Source organism: Erpetoichthys calabaricus, chromosome 11 (genome assembly GCF_900747795.2).
Source record: "Erpetoichthys calabaricus chromosome 11, fErpCal1.3, whole genome shotgun sequence".
Taxonomy (NCBI): domain Eukaryota; kingdom Metazoa; phylum Chordata; class Cladistia; order Polypteriformes; family Polypteridae; genus Erpetoichthys; species Erpetoichthys calabaricus.
In genome coordinates this window covers 96,754,415-96,774,170 of record NC_041404.2, presented here as the reverse complement: position 1 = coordinate 96,774,170, position 19,756 = coordinate 96,754,415, and the positions used below count along the sequence as shown (strand labels likewise).

Genomic DNA, 19,756 nt, shown 5'->3' with positions numbered 1-19,756 from the left:
TGAGTCTGTAACAGCCGGTGTAAATATATGGTACTTATAAAGGTTAGCTTTTTTGTATGTATGTGTATAAGTGCACGAGGTCTGGCATCATCCTGCCAATCACCTGTCCTTCAAAGAAACTGCATGGCTTATAGAGCTTGCCAATGTATCGTGCAAACTCCTGTTTGTGATTATGTCTTTACATAAGAAGCATTTATGTTACTCATATAAAAGCCAGATAGAATGCTACTTATCTTGAGATATATATATATATATATATATAATATACACAGTGGTGTGAAAAACTATTTGCCCCCTTCCTGATGGCCGGACATTCTCCTTCAGGATTTTTTGGTAGACAGTAGAATTCATGGTTCCATCTATCACAGCAAGCCTTCCAGGTCCTGAAGCAGCAAAACAACCCCAGACCATCACACTACCACCACCATATTTTACTGTTGGTATGATGTTCTTTTTCTGAAATGCTGTGTTCCTTTTACGCCAGATGTAACGGGACATTTGCCTTCCAAAAAGTTCAACTTTTGTCTCATCAGTCCACAAGGTATTTTCCCAAAAGTCTTGGCAATCCTTGAGATGTTTCTTAGCAAAATTGAGACGAGCCCTAATGTTCTTTTTGCTTAACAGTGGTTTGCGTCTTGGAAATCTGCCATGCAGGCCGTTTTTGCCCAGTCTCTTTCTTATGGTGGAGTCGTGAACACTGACCTTAATTGAGGCAAGTGAGGCCTGCAGTTCTTTAGACGTTGTCCTGGGGTCTTTTGTGACCTCTCGGATGAGTCGTCTCTGCACTCTTGGGGTAATTTTGGTCGGCCGGCCACTCCTGGGAAGGTTCACCACTGTTCCATGTTTTTGCCATTTGTGGATAATGGCTCTCACTGTGGTTCGCTGGAGTCCCAAAGCTTTAGAAATGGCTTTATAACCTTTACCAGACTGATAGATCTCAATTACTTCTGTTCTCATTTGTTCCTGAATTTCTTTGGATCTTGGCATGATGTCTAGCTTTTGAGGTGCTTTTGGTCTACTTCTCTGTGTCAGGCAGCTCCTATTTAAGTGATTTCTTGATTGAAACAGGTGTGGCAGTAATCAGGCCTGGGGGTGGCTACGGAAATTGAACTCAGGTGTGATACACCACAGTTAGGTTATTTTTTAACAAGGGGGCAATTACTTTTTCACACAGGGCCATGTGTAGGTTTGGATTTTTTTTCTCCCTGAATAATAAAAACCATCATTTAAAAACTGCATTTTGTGTTTACTTGTGTTATATTTGACTAATGGTTAAATGTGTTTGATGATCAGAAACATTTTGTGTGACAAACATGCAAAAGAATAAGAAATCAGGAAGGGGGTAAATAGTTTTTCACACCACTGTATGTATGTATGTATGTATATATATAATATATTAGCAAAATACCCGCGCTTCGCAGCGGAGAAGTAATGTGTTAAAGAGGTTATGAAAAAAAAAAGGAAACATTTTAAAAATAACGTAACATGATTGTCAATGTAATTGTGTTGTCATTGTTATGAGTGTTGCTGTCTTTTATTTTTATATATAATATATATATATATATGCACACACACACACATAAACATATATATACATAAACATATATATATACATATCTACATATACACATATCTACATATACATACGTATATACACATCCACATAAACATATATATACATATACAAATTTACATATCTACATATATATATACTATATATATACATATCTACTTATTGGCTCCTGTATTTAGGATATGGCAGGTTGGATAATGGATAGATGGACATTTGTATGCATAGCCCTATTTGCCCATTTTCGTTTTGTTTCTTTCTTCAGTAATATTTCAGCAAACCCGGAGCTTGTCAGTTCAAATCCTGGTACTGACACCACTGTGTGACCCTGAGGAAGTCACTTCACCTGCCTGTGCTGCAAAAAACAAAAGTAATGTAACAAATTGTATTTCAGATGTTGTAAGTTGGTGGAATAAAGGCATAAGTCAAATAGATAAATATGTATTATACACATAGGAACTATTCATTTATTTTCAGTTAAGTCATCTGCAGCAAACTTTTATAAATGAGGGTTTCTCCTTTTTAAAACTGTTTCTTCTTCATTGACGTTTTCTCTTGGAGAGCTTTTTTCATTTCATTGAAAATGAAAGCAGCAGCTGCCAAAATATGTAGCTTTCTTATTAATTTTTCAATATTGTGTAAAATAAATGTATAAAGTAACATAAAAGGTTTAAATACTGGTTATTCTTTTACACTAAAATATTACTACACAGATACAAAAAAAGTAAAATGGATATGTTGTTTTTCTTTAAGGAGATTAAATATTACTGAAGAAAGAAAAAAAAAATTAAACAGCCAAATGGGGCTATGCATATGAACTTAAAAGGTTTAAATAAAACAAATATATATTTTATTTTTACTTGGTTAACTTGTGGAGGGTGTATCCTGTAGCAAAGCCCTAACTGTTTTCGTGAAAGCCCGTTTCAGTCAATAAGTCTTATGTGTGTGTTTATGTATGTGTGTATATATATATGTAGATATGTGTATATGTAGATATGTATATATATGTATATGTATATAAATGTTTGTGTGTGTATGTGTGTGTATATATATATATATATATATATATATATATATATATATATATATATATATATATATATATATATATATATATATATATAAAGACAGCAACACTTATAACAATGACAACACAATTAAATTGACAATCATGTTACGTTATTTTTAAAATGTTTCCTTTTTTTTTCATAACCTCTTTAACACACTACTTCTCTGCTGCGAAGCGCGGGTATTTTGCTAATGTGTACATATATATATATATATATATATATATATATATATATATATATATAATACACACATACATGCAGTTTCAATAACATAGAAATCAATATAAATATTAACATCATTATCATATGAGAATATGAAGTAATATATAAGAAGCACATTTCATATAAATATAAATTATTAAACAGTAAAATCTTCTTCTGTAATTTGCTACCGTGGCAGTTTGTGTGTCTGTCCAGGATTTTAAATCACCTGTAGCTCGCAAACCGTTTCACCTATTGACTTGAAATCTGGTACACATATAGTACGTCACGTCTACTATCCGCTTTATGGGTGATGATTGTATTACTCTTTTTATGTTTATTTTATTTTATTGTACAATCAACTCCTATCTGCGCACACCAGGGCAGCCGTGGGCGGATGCGTATGGTGTATTCACTCCATGTTATCGTGCATTGCGCTGTCACTGGTATTTTGATAAAAGAATTTGAACAACATATAAGAAGCGTATAAATTTATTAAACAGTAAAACATTAACATTTAAGAAGTAAAGTTAGATTAAGTACTACTACAGTGCCCTCGGGTATACCTCATTTTTTGTTTGTCCATTACATGCTTAAATGTATACATTTTTTGGTGTACCTACCCGAGAACACGCGACATATAACTGAGCGTGGGAGAAGCATGGATTTTAAACACGCGTTGAGTTCATCTGCTGGTCTCCCTCGTGGAATAACTGGTAATGTTTGACTAAAATCTACAGCGAGTAAAACAACATTACCTCCTACTTTTTTTTTTTTTTTACGATCTCTGAGATGTTGCTTTTTTCGGTTGAAGGCTTCATAAGCTCTTTTATGTTGTATGGTGTACTTATCCCAAACCATCATCTTTGAATGTTGCAAGACTTTCGGCTTGTATGTAGATCGGGGTAATTACATTCATTCCATTCCTAGTCTGAATCACAATCTGATTGTATGGGTGGTTACCTGGCACTGTAGGGTTGCCACCCGTCCTTTAAAATACGGAATCGTGCCGCATTTCAGAATGAAATTGCGCGTCCCGTTTTGAATCAATACTGGACGGGATTTCTCCCGTATTTTTTTTATCATTTTTTTTAAAGCAGCGTCTCATGCAAATCATCCCACACGCATTTTATGAAGATGCCTCCTTTCCTACTTTTGATTGGGTAATACTTGATGTCATCGTTAGTTTGATTGGTCTTTTTAACTGTCCAGTGAGGAGGGCGTGTGTTTTAAGTAGAGTCTGGAAAGTGTTGGCACTGAGATGTGGCGTCAGCGCCAGAGTTGAAGCCCCTAATGTTGCGGTCAGCAAGTCGGCTAATATCCGCCATGTGCCGTCTTTCAGTTGCGAGAAGCAGATCATAGAATGGTTGAAACTGTTGCCCCTAACGTTGCGCCACGGCGTGTGGTTCGTTTATACCTCGCGTCTTCTCATTAAACTTTTATCTCGCGAATATGTTGTTGCAATCCGCAGCGGGAGCGTTTCTATAAACTTAATTTAAAGTTACGTTTTACACCGTGCTTTGTTTCCCTTATGAACATGCTTGAATGCTTCACTCGCTCCCTTCTCAATTGTTTAATTAATTTTTTGCTCTTCGCTGTTTGAGGCTCTTCCGTCATTTCCCCCTACTTCGTTCTTTTATCTCGCGAATATGTTATTGCAATCCTTAACGGGAGCGTTTCATTAAACTGATTGAAAATAGTTTTGCATTTACCTTTTTAGTAAAAGGCGAGCTTTTAAGCCTGAGAAATCACCCCGTAAATGCACACGTTTAATTGCACATGTGTTAATATGTATGGTTACACAGTATTAAAAGACAGTGAACAACGTCATTTACCTTCGTTCCTGCGTTTGACTCGTGCTGTAAATCTCTTCCTTGTTTTTAGTTCACGTGATTACGTAGGAGGCGTGATGACGCGATATGTGACTCCGCCTCCATTACAGTGTATGGACAAAAAATATGTTCCAGTTATGACCATTACGCGTAGAATTTCGAAATGAAACCTGCCTAACTTTTGTAAGTAAGCTGTAAGGAATGAGCCTGCCAAATTTCAGCCTTCCACCTACACGGGAAGTTGGAGAATTAGTGATGAATGAGTCAGTCAGTCAGTGAGTGAGTCAGTCAGTCAGTGAGGGCTTTGCCTTTTATTATTATAGATATATATATATCTCACCGTAATCCCTTGCTATATCACGCTTCACTCTATCGCAGATTTTATATGTAAGCATATTAATGTATATTGCAGATTTTTTGCTGGTTCGCGGATTTCTGTAGACAATGGGTCTTTTAATTTCTTGTACATGCTTCCTCAGTTGGTTTGCCCAGTTGATTTCATACAAGGGACGCTATTGGCAGATGACTGAGAAGCTACCCAACCAGAGCGCGTATTCAGCATTAAATAAAACTCCTCAAATATATTGTGAGCACGGGGACTGTTCGCATTCCTAGAGGATACGGCTGTTCCTCAAAAAACGCTGCAAGATTACCTTCACATTGCTCCCTTCCTTGCAGCTGCTTTGTCCGGCGGTGCTTTGCATTCTTAAAAGCCAAACAGCCCTATTGATTTTTGATTGTTTGCTTTTTTTCTATCTCTCTCTCTCTCTCTGACATTCTCTGCTCCTGATGCGCACTCCTTTGAAGAGGAAGATATGTTTGCATTCTTTTAATTGTGAGATGGAACTGTCGTCTCTGTCTTGTCATGGAGCACAGTTTAAACTTTTGAAAAAGAGACAAATGTTTGTTTGCAGTGTTTGAATAAAGTTCCTGTCTCTACAACCTCCTGTGTTTCTGTGCAAATCTGTGACCCAAGCATGACAATATAAAAATAACCATATAAACCTATGGTTTCTACTTCGCGGATTTTCACCTTTCGCGGGGGGTTCTGGAACGCAACCCCCGTGATCAAGGAGGGATTACTGTATACATACATAGTCATGGCCGAAATTATCGGCACCCCTGGAATTTTCCCAGAAAATTGTTGCAATTACAAATGTTTTGGTATACACGTTTATTTCCTTTATGTGCACTGGACCAACACAAAACAACAGAGAAAAAAAGCCAAATCTGACATGTCACACACAACTACAAAAATGGGCTGGTCAAAATTATTGGCACCTTTTCAAAATTGTGGGTAAATTGTTTTATTTCAAGCATATGATGCTCGTTTGAACTCGCCTGTGGCAAGAAACAGGTGCTGGCAATATAGCAGTCACACCTGAAGCCAGTTAAAATGGAGAAAAGTTGACTCAGCCTTTTTGTTGTGTGTCTGAGTGTGCCACACTAAGCATGGAGAACAGAAAGAAGAGCAGAGAATTGTCTGAGGACTTGAACAAAAATTGTGGAAAAATATCAACAATCTCAAGGCTACAAGTCCATCTCCAGAGATCTTCATGTTCCTTTGTCCACTGTGCGCAACATAATCAAGAAGTTCACAACACATGGCACTGTAGCTAATCTTCCTGGATGTGGACGGAAGAGAAAAATTTAATAAAAGACTGCAACGAAGGATAGTCCGAATGGTGGATAAACAGCTCCAATCAACTTCAGAACATATTCAAGCTGTTCTGTAGACTCTGGGTGGAACAGTATCGGCTCGAACTATCCATCGACATCTGAACAAAATGAAACGCTATGGCAGGAGAGCCAGGAGGACCCCACTGCTGACGCAGAAACATAAAGCCAGACTGGAGTTTGCCAAAATGTACTTGATGTCAGATTTGGCTTTTTTTTTTTTTTTTTTTTTTTTTTTTTTTGTGTTGTTCCAATGCATATAAAGTAAATGTGTATACCAAAACATTTGTAATTGCAACAATTATCTGGGAGAAATGGTGCATTTTCTGAGAAAATTCCAGGGGTGCTGATAATTTTGTGTGTGTGTATTGTAAATATGAGGGGCCGTTCAGGATATAGTGGGGTGACGGTTAATCTTTTTAGCACACAGCCAAGATATCAAAGGAGTGGCTTCAGGACAACTCTGAAGGTCCTTGAGTGGCCCAGCCAGAGCCCAGACTTGAATCCGATTTGAACATCTCTGGAGAGATCTTAAAATGGCTGTGCACTTTTCACGTTGTCATGGGGTGTTGTGTGTAGAATTCTGAGGGGGAAAAAAAATGAATTTAATCCATTTTGGAATAAGGCTGTAACATAACAAAATGTGGAGAAGGTGATGCACTGTGAATACTTTCCGGATGCACTGTATATCTCAACCAATGTATATATCTGACCGGATGTATTCAAACAGATGTATGTATCCTAACCAATGTACAATAATCCCTTGCTATATTGCGGTTCACTCTATCGCGGATTTTATATGTAAGCATATCTAAATGTATAACGCGGATTTTTCGCTGCTTTTGCGGGTTTCTGTGGACAATGGGTCTTTTGACTTCTGTACATGCTTCCTCAGTTGGTTTGCCCAGTTGATTTCATACAAGGGATGCTATTGGCGGATGGCTGAGAAGCTACCCAATCCGAGTATGCAGTTAAATTCCTGTGTGCTGATTGGCTTGGCGATGGAGCGCCGAGTCAGATTTTGCTGCGTTAACCAGAAAGTCTGGTCTTGCTCATTCAGCATCAACGTGCTCCTGCTACTGCTTTGGGAGGCTGTGCCCAAGCGCCAACGGAAGATGCTAACTATTGCCGAAAAGGTAAAAGTTTTGGATATGTTGAAAGAAGGGAACAGCTACACCGCTGCAGGACACCATTACATTGCGTTCCAGAGCCAACCGCGAAATAAGAAAATCCGCAAAGTAGAAACCATATATTTATATGGTTGTTTTTATATATTTTAAGCCCTTATAAACTCTCCCACACTATTATGAACATTTCACGCACAATTATGCAGCATAAACCCTTTGTATTCTCTTAGATATTAGGTAAGATTCGTTGAAATTATGTATGTAAACAGTTTACATACAGTAAAACCTAAATATTATTTTAAAGATATCGAGCGTCTCTGATATCACATATGTTACAGCCATTACGACACAGGCCACCAGCAATAAATACATACAATGCAAGAAAAATTGTATACAGTAAAATGTGTGTACAGTGACACTAAACTATGTACATGTAATAAGTACTGTACGTAAATAATTATGGTTACTCACCAACAATAACACAACGACTTGTCCGATAACGATGAGTTTAATTTTACTGCACAACAAAGGATAGCGTTACAGCTCTTCTAAAGGAGCCTCTTCAGGCGACTGTTTAGCACAGCCGTTGTTGTTCTTCCATCACTCTTCAATCCAAATCCCTAAAGCAGATTCCATCCAGACTACTGCCTTATCATGTCCACTTGCAACTCGTTTTGAGCCCTGCTTAAAGGACACTGCGGCTTTAGATCTTATATGCTTTTCCTCCTTTTTAAATAAAAAGAATCGTGGACTCATTTATGCTGTAATGGTGTCCTGCAGCGGTGTAGCTGTTTCCTTCCTTCAACATATCCAAAACTTTTACCTTTTCTGCATTCATTTGCATCTTCCGTTGGCACCTGGGCACGTTAATGCTGAATGAGTGAGATTAGACTTCCTGGTTAATGCAGCAGTCCGTCGCTGAGCCAATCAGCAGCACACAGGAACTTAACCACGTGCTCTGATTGGGTAGCTTCTCAGCCATCTGCCAATAGGGTCCCTTGTTTCAATTCAAATGCGTCCCTTGTTTGAATTCAAATGGGCAAATCAACTGAGGAAGCACACGTACTGTAGACCGCAGACATCCGCGAAGCAGTGAAAAATCCGCGATATATATTCACATATGCTTACATTTAAAATCCACGATGGAGTGAAGCCGCGAAAGACGAAGCGCGATATAGTGAGGGATCACTGTGTGTGTGTGTGTGTGTGTGTGTGTGTATATAATATATATGTGTATATATATAATATGTATATATGTGTGTGTATATATGGATATAATAATCTCTTTATAGATAGATCTAAATCCCCACGAAGTACTGCTTTTAAATTATTAAGAAGAAAAGAAAACCTTTTTAAATTGAGGGAAAATATACCAATAACAATTTGTTAAGGATCTGTTTTTTTTGTGAAGCAGCCTTAACACAGCTTTTCCGCTGTTTTATAAACGAACGCCATATAAGGTCTTCCTTTTTCCTTGCTTTTGCCAAGGAAAGAGCCTTTTTATTTAATCCACGGGTTCTTCGCTTTTTTTTTTTTTTTTCTCTTTTTTTACGATTGTGTTAGTTCTGTTTGTATACCACGTTGTCAGTTCAGCACTCCGGTTGTAATATGACCAAGCCGTGCAAGCTTACTGTTAAGAATGCAACGTATAGTTGTACAGGAGAAAAGCAATCTTGCCTCAAATCAATGGCAACCTTTTGTAGGTCTATGAACTTAATTTAAACTTTAGGTTTACACGGTGCTTTGTTTCCGACGTGCTGCGCCCTACGTGCTGTTATCTAAGACCCGGCACTTAAAAGATTCTCGCTACTGCAATTTTTAATCCGTTACAAAGTCATCGAAAGTCTCGTTTATACCTCGTGTCTTCTCATTAAACTTGTATCTCGCGAATATGGTATTGCAAACGGCAGTGGGAGCGTTTCTATATACTTAATTTAAACTTACGTTTTACACCGTGCTTTGTTTCCGCAGTATTTTCAGTTCACGTGATTACGTAGGAGGCGTGATGACGCGATACGCGACTCCGCCTCCTCCATTACAGTATATGGACAAAAAAGAGGTTCCAGTTATGACCATTACGTGTACAATTTCGAAATGAAACCTGCCTAACTTTTGTAAGTAAGCTGTAAGGAATGAGCCTGCCAAATTTCAGCCTTCCACCTACACGGGAAGTTGGAGAATTAGTGATGAGTGAGTGAGGGCTTTGCCTTTTATTAGTATAGGTAGCGCACATTTTAAAACAACATAGTAATGCTGTGGCCAAAGTGCTTTACAAAAATACAGAAGAATAAAAGAAAAAACAATTAACATAAATAGAAATATATATGAACATAAGATACATAATAAATAGAAGTAATGGTTTCCTCTTTGTGATTTATATAACATCAGTATTACTGAAGGTCACGGAATGCAAGTGAATAGAAATGAGTTTTAATAAGTTTATTTACTTCCTAGAGCGTAAAGTCACAAGTTGACTGCAGAGCTTCCTGTGTTTGATCGACAAGGGCACACTGACGCAGTAAATGTGTACTGCAGTGACTTCAGCTGCACGTTGAAGCTCCTGACGCACCCTACACAACTGTTTGATCTTATTCAGGAAAAGATCCCAGTCGCCCCACGGGAGAGACTTTCCGAGAATCTTCAGTGCGCGAGCTTCTCTCCATGCTAGTGTTTAGATCTGGACCGTGTATGTACCCAAAAAGGAAGTCTAGTACGTGAGCAATGGTACGAAAATGCAGTCAGTGTCGGCAGGTATTTTTCGTGGAATTACACGTGTAATTTTGTGAGCATGCCCTTGTCGATCAAACAGAGGAATCTCTGCAGTCTTACTTGTGACTTTACGCTGTAGGAAGATAAGTAAATAAATCAAGATAAGTAACATTTGATCTGGCTTTTATATAAGTAACATATAAATGCTTCTTGTGTAAAGACCACCACAAAACATAATGTCCTTTGAAGGACAGGTTATATGGCAGGATGATGCTGGACCTCGTCCTGTATCCAAACGGTGCCATCTTTTGCCTTTATGCCTGGTGCTGCTGCGTTGTTCTTATATGCAAGTGGATGTTTCTTGCGGGGAGGGCTTCTGTTCTTTCTTCAATCTGAGTTCACCTGTGTTATAGTACACTAGGGGGCTCCGCCCCCTGCTCGCTTCGCTCGCCAACCCCTGGCGTTGGGGCATGATAAAGAGTGAGATGTATGAATTAGATATAGAATAGTGTGCAGGTTTGGATGATGCCTATATAAATACAAAATAGAGTGTTTGGCATAGAGTAATGTTTTATTGGAATATTTCTCTGTATACAACATTAGTAGTAAAGATGGTGTCTTGTCTTTGAATGAGTCTTCCTTGGCATGGATCATTTTTAACTTTAAGTTTAATGTGAGATGAATGTCGAACACATGAGAAGGTAACATAAAGATGTCCATGTCCAAAAACGGGTTCAGAGAGGCAGATCCAAACTTTGTTCATGGTTTGTCCTTGTGATTTGTTGATGGTCATGGCAAATGCAGGTTTAATGGGGAACTGTCGGTGTTTCAGTGTAAAAGGTAATTCCAGGTCAGAACTCATAAGGTCAATTCCAAGAATGAGAACAGTATTGTTAGCATGTGAATCAGAAAGAACTGTTGCTTGAATAACATTGTGTGTTATGGTGTTGACGACTAACCGTGTGCCATTGCATAAACCCTGTTTAGTGTTAAGGTTTCCTAATAGCATGATTATTGTTCCGTTTTTAAGGGTAAGGTTGTGTTGTGGTCATCCGTCCGGGTTAATAGTGTTCAAATATTCTAAGGGTAAATTCAGATGTTCATTGTCGTCATCAGAGTCAACTTTGTCAGAGCTTAGAAAGAGCCGTGTCTCTCCAGGAAGTAATGAAATGACCTGTTTAATAATGTGATCAACATTAATATTTTTTGGACATAATATAGTGCGTTGTGTTAACCACATATGCGAAAGCAGTAAGGGCCATTGCCTTTTGGTGTCCTGTTATGTTCTCCGGTAGATGCAAAAGCAAATGAACTATTGTAGGATCTAATGCAGTTCATAAAGTTTTTACTTTCAGGCACATCCTTAGAAGCTTCTGTAGATATTCAGGATATGAATGTAAAGGAGGCTTTCTAATCTGCCCCTTTTGACAACAACGTGTAAATTCATTATTTGTATTGCCAGTTGTTTCTTCTGTGAAGTTAAGTGAATGACAATGATTGCAAATGACATTCATTAATCCCAATGAATTTTCCTCAATAGTGGACTCATTATTGAAAGCGTTGTCAGCCAACTGGCGTAAGCGTTTATCAGACGTCTGGCGTTGATGTCTGCGACGGGCATGTTTTGCTTGTGGCGTTTGAGTGCCGCGTTGTTGCATGTCCATTATTTGTGACGCGCTATTTTTGATTTTTAATTGATTCGCCTCCGCTTTGCGCAAAGTCCGTTTCACTCTACGTCGTGCATTGTTTCTATCGTGCCTTGTCCGGTTTTGTATGTCGGTCAGTTGAGCTTTCTGCTTTTTGAGTCCCGCTTGCTTGTTTTCTGGCCGGTCATATGCGCGTTGCTTTGCTCCCTTTTTTGTATGTCTGAGTCGCGAGCTCTTTCTTTTGAAATCGTGCTTGTTTCGATGCAGCACTTTGAGACGCGTACTGTATGCATCTACGTTCAATGTGTCTGTTCATTTGGGCACGTCTCTGTAACGGGGTTACTCGAGCTTTGAATTTTTTGATCCGAGACATTTTTTCTCATGTATTTTCCGAAGCGCGTTGTATGCGCCGCCGTGTATTGTTTTGGTTTCATTCGTGTTCGTATGTTTGGTCCCGTTATCCGATCCGAATCGTTTTGTACCCGTGACCGTGTATGCATGACTTGTTTGTTCCTCAGCGTGCGAAATATGTATAAGTAATAAGGAGGATCGCACTCACTGTTAATATGGAGCCTTTTCTCCAGTTGAACGGTTAATAGTGCTTTATTTTAATGAGATCCACCTATGCTGCCTAGTGTGAAGGTTTTGAGATGACGTATGTTTAATATGGACGTTTCCTTTAGATATGTGGCTTTGGGTGTCACTTCTTATTGATTTGGGGGGGGGGGTGTGGGTGAGGATTGTTGTTGCGCGCGCGTCTTCTTTCGTTTTGTGTTCCAGGGGCTTGTTGAATACCCCTCTTTGTGTGTGTCCCGTCCGTTGCTTGTAGGGTGTGTGGGGTGGTTTTGTGTTCTTTTTTTTGTGTTCCAGGGGCTTGTTAAATCCCCCTCTTGGTGTGTATCCCGTCCGGTGCCTGTAGGGGGGGGAGCCTTGCCGTTGTGCGCGAGCGTCGTCTTTTTGTGTGTGTGCTAGTTTCGTGTGCAATGGGTTTCGTGCGGTGCCTGCCTTTGACTACATTTTTCTTTGCCTTTTCCCTTTTTCTGTGCTTGCGGCGTCTCATTTCTTTGTCCTCTTGTTTCTTTGCTCACTCCTTTTTTCTGCGGTCTTGTCCGCCTCTCGTGGTCCCTCATCCGCCTCTCGCGGCCCTTTCTTGCGCCTGCGCAGTACGTCTTTTTGCAGCTACGGCCCATGGCCGGATGTGCCTGCGTCCATCATCCGGTTTAGCATTCTCGGTTAGTAATATGGATCTTTATTTGAAAACAGCAGTGTCGGATCGGGGCAAGCGTAAATGCGACTGAGTGTAAAAGTGAATTTTTTTAAAAAAAGCTAACCTTTTACAAGTACCATACATTTTACACCGGCTGTTACAGACTCGAATCAAAAGTGTGTTTTTATTGTATTATAGTAACAATAAGAACAGCTCACTACTCCAAAATGTTTATTTTGGGACATGTTAAGACTCGAACCCAGGACCTCCCTGAATAGGAGTCAGCAGCTCTAACAGCTGTACGCCAACCAAGAAGTCCGGATAACCAGCAACACTAACCTGATTTCTTTTTCTTCGGTTATAGTCTCTACATTTTGTCAGTACTAAAACATGGAAAAGGTTGGTCTTTTAGGTATGTGTTCAACATTTCCTGTCATCCTACACTTACACAGATCTTTGTAGACCTGGAACACATGAGAAATGCATGTGTTCCGAATAACTTTTATATATAAATTTGCCTAGGTACCTGACTCACTGATAAACAAGGTGGAGGGGTGGGGGGTGGGAATGGTATAGCAGGATGCTTGGGATTATTGACACATTTACAAGACAAGACACTGAATGGAGACTTGCGAGTGGTTTTAAGGTGGGCCGGATTTACAAGTTTTCTTGTAAACTTTGGTAATTCTATTGTTAAGGAGCACGTAGTGATTAACAACTGGGTTGGGGAGCACTTAACACAAAGCATTTAATGTGCTACATTAACTTATGACGGGGTTTGAGAAAATCCACTAAATTAAACTTTTTTTTTAGGATTAAGTTTTGTCATTAACACTAGAATTACCAGAGCCTACGAAAAAACTCGTATATCCGGCCCACTTTAAATCGCTTCTTAAATCCGTTCACACCTCTCCGCCAGCATCCTTTGTCCTCTAAATGTGCTGATAAAAGACAAGCTGCCAGCAGCCGGCTATTCAATCCCCCCACCAACTTAGAACGTGAGCGAACTTTTCCCAGCTCATGCCTTGATTAATTATCTGGGAGTGAAGTGGAGTTTTACAGTGGAAATAATAGATCGTTATTCTAAAGTAATCTGTGTAAACACATTGTTAAAACAGAAGCTTTGTCATATTTTAGTAATAAATGTTACAAAATGTAGTAGGCATAAACTATAGAATGTGTAAAGCCCGAGTTCCAAAGATCAAATAAACACTTTCACAAAAGCTTCAAGGATGGTACAACAGCCTCCGTGGCGTAGCGCGTTAAGATTTGCATCTTAGAGCACAACAGCTCTGCCGCCTCACAGACCTGAGTTCGATTCCCCGCTGGGGATGAAATGGTGCTTTTTTTTTTTTTTTTCTTTTTTCTTTTTAACCTCAGACGGACATAAAATTTATAAATTGGTATGCACTGTCAGTTAATGAGATCGTTATATTTTCATGTGGGATGCTCCTTTTAAAATATTTTTTTAACAATTGAGACTGCAATTAACAGGAACAACTGTCCTTATAACTTATTTTTAAGATCCATAACACACAGACAGACGAGCACTGCGTAATAGAGAGACAGACAGGCAGAGATATATAAATAAACAGGGAAGGCACATGTACTGAAAGAAGAAAAAAGATCAACGTGCGTTGTTCCTGTGGCACTGAATGAGCTCAGGCGCTCTAACATCACCCCTCCCCCCATCTGGACTCTCTAAGTAAGGCGGCAGAGCTGTTGTGCTCTAAGATGCAAATCTTAACGCGCTACGCCACGGAGGCTGTTGTACCATCCTTGAAGCTTTTGTGAAAGTGTTTATTTGATCTTTGGAACTCGGGCTTTACACATTCTATAGTTTATGCCTACTACATTTTGTAACATTTATTACTAAAATATGACAAAGCTTCTGTTTTAACAATGTGTTTACACAGATTACTTTAGAATAACGATCTATTATTTCCACTGTAAAACTCCACTTCACTCCCAGATAATCAATCAAGGCGTGAGCTGGGAAAAGTTCGCTCACGTTCTAAGTCGGTGGGGGGATGGAATAGCCGGCTGCTGGCAGCTTGTCTTTTATCAGCACATTTAGAGGACAAAGGATGCTGGCGGAGAGGTGTGAACGGATTTAAGAAGCAATTTAAGGTGGGCCGGATATACGAGATTTTTCGTAGGCTGTGGTAATTCTAGTGTTAAAGTAGAATGTCGTAAACTATAAGAATAAAGTGGAAATGTCTACTTTATTCTCGACAGGTGTGTGTGGGGTTTTTTTTTTTTTTTTTTCCTTCACTGTGTTCGTAATTTATTTTTTCATTCTGCTTCGTTTCCCTAATACGCTTCCATAGGGCTATACCACAAATAACCTTATAAATGCAAGTTGCAGTTTTATTATTTATGTATATAGCTTAGCTTGAAGCAAGGTCCATATTAATGCAATTTGCCTTAATGATGGTTCAGTTGGTAAAAACACTTTTTTCAGTTCAGTTGTCATCAGCAAGTTGCACTGGTTTATTTTTATTTTTATTTGGTGATTACTGTGTAATGCACCTGGGCTTGAAGTAATAGTATTGCTGGAAGTTGCACTGTTTTATTACTATTATTATTATTTATTATTTATTAGTTTAAATATTATGCAGTTTAATGATGGTAAAGTTGTTTAAAAGTCACTTTAATGTGTCAGTAGACAGAGATTGTTAACATTAACAAAGTGTAGTTGGTTTACAAAAAATATTTACAATTTATTCCTTTTCTAAGACATGTTCAGTGCAGTACAACTTTTGACAAGCACCTCTGGATATTTTACCAAGTCTGAATGCCTTTGGATGGTTGAAAATATGTTGTCAACCTTATTAAAGTTAGTTGTTTGCAAAATTTGTTCAATAAAAAGGTTCTATATTTTGACTGCACCTGTAATGCAATGTGATTCCTTTTCTTCATTGGTGCCCTCCCCTTCCCCAACCCAAATTAACTCACTTTATGGGGTCATGCAAACCTGTATTAATACTTGTGTGCACATTAAAACATTTTTTTGTACAATTCTCATGACAGTGGAATAGGTTATTCTTGGCCAGTCTACTGCAGTAATTGCAGTGGAAAATGTGGTTAACATCCACTCATGCATTTTGAGGGGACACCGGTATGATTTTGAAAAATAGTTATAATGAATTTTGGTCATACTGCCCAGCACTAGTATTGGTATGTATGTGTTTCGTATGCATACTAAACTTCATCTTCTTTCTTTTGTTAGGCATCCTACCTCATGCTGCAGTGCTGCAGAAATCATGTCCGTTCTGTTTTTCAACACGATGAAATACATACCTTTGGATCCTCGCAATCCAAATAATGATCGTTTTGTCCTTTCTAAGGTTAGTGGCTATGCACAAAAATACTTTAATAAAAATGATAGCAATCAAATTTTTTAATTTTAGTGAATTGTATTTGCATTTAAAACTGGTGTGTGTGGGTCTTTTTTCTCTTTAAGAGTTTTTCCTTTTAATATGTAATGTATGTGGGGGGGGGGGGGGAGTACAATTAGGGGTCTGTGTGGTGCACACTGGTTTTTGGTAGAATAGAAGGGGGGGGGAAGCATTGCTTAAACTTCCCTATCTCTTTAGTTCAACCAAACCTGTTTATTCACTGTCATGGTCTATCAATTTTCAACATAATTACGTTCAAAAGTGGATAAAAAGTTAAAAAATGCTTTTTCTTGCGACCCTTTTGAATTTTGCATCCTACGTAATACAAAGTTTTACAAGTTACAAATGTCAATGCTGTATGGTGGCTTTTTTCTTCCCCTCTTTTTTCCCCAAGCTAAAAATTTTGGTATTTACATCCTGAGATTACAAAACCGTAAATTTCATGTCATTTTAAGAAGGGAGAAAAACGAACCATTGCTGTGCGATTCAGCCGTTGTAAAAGGAGACTGGCTACAGATCTGAATCTGTTCCTTGCAGAGTCTGTCAGGGAGGTTGCTGGAACAGTCCTTACAGATGACCCCGCAGTTGTGACCTGCTGGGCTGGATGTTGTATATCTCAGGGTCCACAGTTCTTGAAGCTGATCCTCCATTTAGGTGTGAACCACCAAGTCTCATTGAGATTGCACAGGAACCAGCTGAGGGAAGGAAAGGCTGCAGGGATCTGTGGTATTTAGAGTGAACTTCTCCAGGCTGGTAATAAGGCTGTCCTGCTGGCATTGCAAGCAATCTTTGCTTCCATTTGGGAAACGGGATTTGTTATCCCTATCTGGAAAGGGAAGGGTGATTGTCTGGATTGTGGCAACTACAGGGGGATAACGCTGCTCTCGGTGCCGGTTAAGGTCCTTGCTAGGGTCGTCCTCAGTAGGATCTGTGATCAGCAACAGGAGCAGTCTGGTTTTACGTCTAAGAAGTCTACCATCGACCACATCCTGGCACTGAGGCATCTTATTGTGAATTTCCCATTGGGATTAATAAAGTATCTATCTATCTATCTATCTATCTATCTCTATCTATCTATCAAGCGCAAAAATTAATATTCAGTTTCTTTGCAGCTTTTGTCCTTAAAGCATTGGACTCGGTTGATCAAGCTGCCCTGTGGGATCCCCTCAAGGTTGCTGGATATCGTGGTTGGCCTGTACACTAGTACTGTGCAGAGTGGAGGCAGAATGTATGCATTTTTCTGAGTTGATTCTGGGGTTCGTCGGGTGTGTTTTTGCTCCTACTTTGTTCAGTGGTTGAATGGATTGGGTGTTTTGCAAGGTCGTGGGGTCCAGCGGCTGTGGGGCATCTGTTGAAAGATTCAATGATCTTGACTTTGCTGACGATGCTGTGATCTTTGCCGGGTCAATGGAGGCTCTGACCAGGGCTCTTGAGACTGAGCGAGGAGTCTAAGTGTTTGGGCTTGAGTGTCCTGGATAAAAACCAAGATCCAGGACTTTAATGACCTCTTGGGGACAGCCATCGGCAGTGTGTCTGTCTGCATAGAGAGTGTCGACCTTGTCGAGAGGTTTACTTGGCAGTGACATTAATGTATCTGATGACTCTTCCTATGAAGTCGGTAGGATTGGGAGAGCATTGGGGGGGGGGGGGGCTCATGAGGTGGCTGGATAAGGGCAGAAGTGGGTGGAGTAGCCCAAAATTGTACTCAAGAGTAGCGTTCCTTCAAAATATTACTCAAGTAGAAGTAAAAAGTACTCCTCCAAGTACTGAGTAACTGTTAAAGGGCCAGTTGCGGATAGTTGACACAGACTGCTCAGCCAATCGGAGTGCAGCAGGCCTGCTGTGCCTCAGAGACCAGAGTTCGATTCCCTGCTGGGGAGAAAGTGTGTGGGGTGTTAACCTCAAATGTACATAATTTATAAATTGGTATGCACTGTCAATTAATGAGATTGATATATTTTCATGTGCGATGCTCCTTTTTAAAATATTTTTAACAATTGAAACTGCAATTAACATGAGCAAGTGTCCTTATAACTAACTGTTATTTTTAAGATCCATAAGACACAGACAGACAGAGCACTGCGTAATAGAGACAGACAGAGTGACAGAGAAATCATTAGATATAAAGATTAAACTGGGAAGGCACTGTATAATAAATATATTAAAAAAACAACTAAGGGGATAGATGGGAAGAAAACCCACTATATGATAGGCAGGCAGGGAAGCTGCTATATAATAATAAAAAAATTACGGTTAGGAAGATCACTTTATAAAAGACAGACAAAGCACAACTAAATGAAAAATGGCACAGCCTTTTTATTAATCAACAGATACTTTAGGAAGGCAAGCAGATAGTGAGAGTACATGTAGATGTGAAAAGCACTAGACAGACATGGAAGGCACTGTGTATCAGATACAAAACTGTAAGAAAAAAACGGGGTATACAGTAAATATACAGACAGAGAAGCCACTAGATAGGTAGACAGACATGAAAGGCATTCTATAAGACAGATAGGAAAGGCACTATATACTAGTCAGAAAGGGAAACCAAAAAGTAATATTATTACTACATAGACATAGGGGAATTCACTGTATAATAGGCAGACAGCGAAGGCACTATATAAGAAAACGGACAGAACACGCACTAGACAGATCTCAGCATTAGCAATATATTAGTTTTATGTGTGTGTCTGAGATTTATGTCAATTAAATAAATTAAAAATGATTGTCTGTTATTCAACACACAATGCAGGAAAGCAAGAAAGCCATTAGAGTACATATAGATCTGAAAGGCACTAGATAGACCGATAAATCGGAAAGTCATTGTATAATCGATGTGGGATGCTTTTTTTTTTTTTTAAATTGAGACTGCAATTAACATGAACAAGTGTCCTTTATAACTGTTCTTATTTTTAAGTTCTGTAAGACATACACTGTCAGACAGATCACTGAATAATGCACAGACAGAAAAGTTACTAGATAGATAAACTGGGAAGGCACTGTATAATAGAAGATATAAAACTGTCGGGAGAAAAAAAACGGCTAAAGGGATAGATAGATACTGTGTTTCCCCGAAAATAAGACAGGGTCTCCAAAAGACGTGCTAGGGCTTATTTTCAGGGAATGTCTTGTTCTTCCCTGAACAAAAATCTACATTTCTCTCTCTTTATATTAAAAAATCTTAAGGAGATGATACATGATTTTCTTGGAGACACTTTAACGACCCGCAGGACAAGGCAGTGAGACAAAAAGACAGCTGCTGCACATGCTTTTAAATGATTGACACACAGCACTACAGCAGTAAGACAGCGGCTGA

The 19,756-nt window shown here is 39.0% G+C and overlaps 1 protein-coding gene across 1 annotated transcript in view; it reads left to right on the top strand.

Annotated features, from left to right (window-relative positions):
* The window catches only part of LOC114660745 (transketolase-like protein 2), a 140,638-nt gene that overhangs the window by 5,325 nt on the left and 115,557 nt on the right, over positions 1–19,756 (top strand). Inside the window, exon 2 of the mRNA XM_051933546.1 lies at positions 16,272–16,389. Coding sequence (XP_051789506.1) covers positions 16,272–16,389 — 118 coding nt within the window. The remainder of the gene's footprint in view (positions 1–16,271; positions 16,390–19,756) is intronic.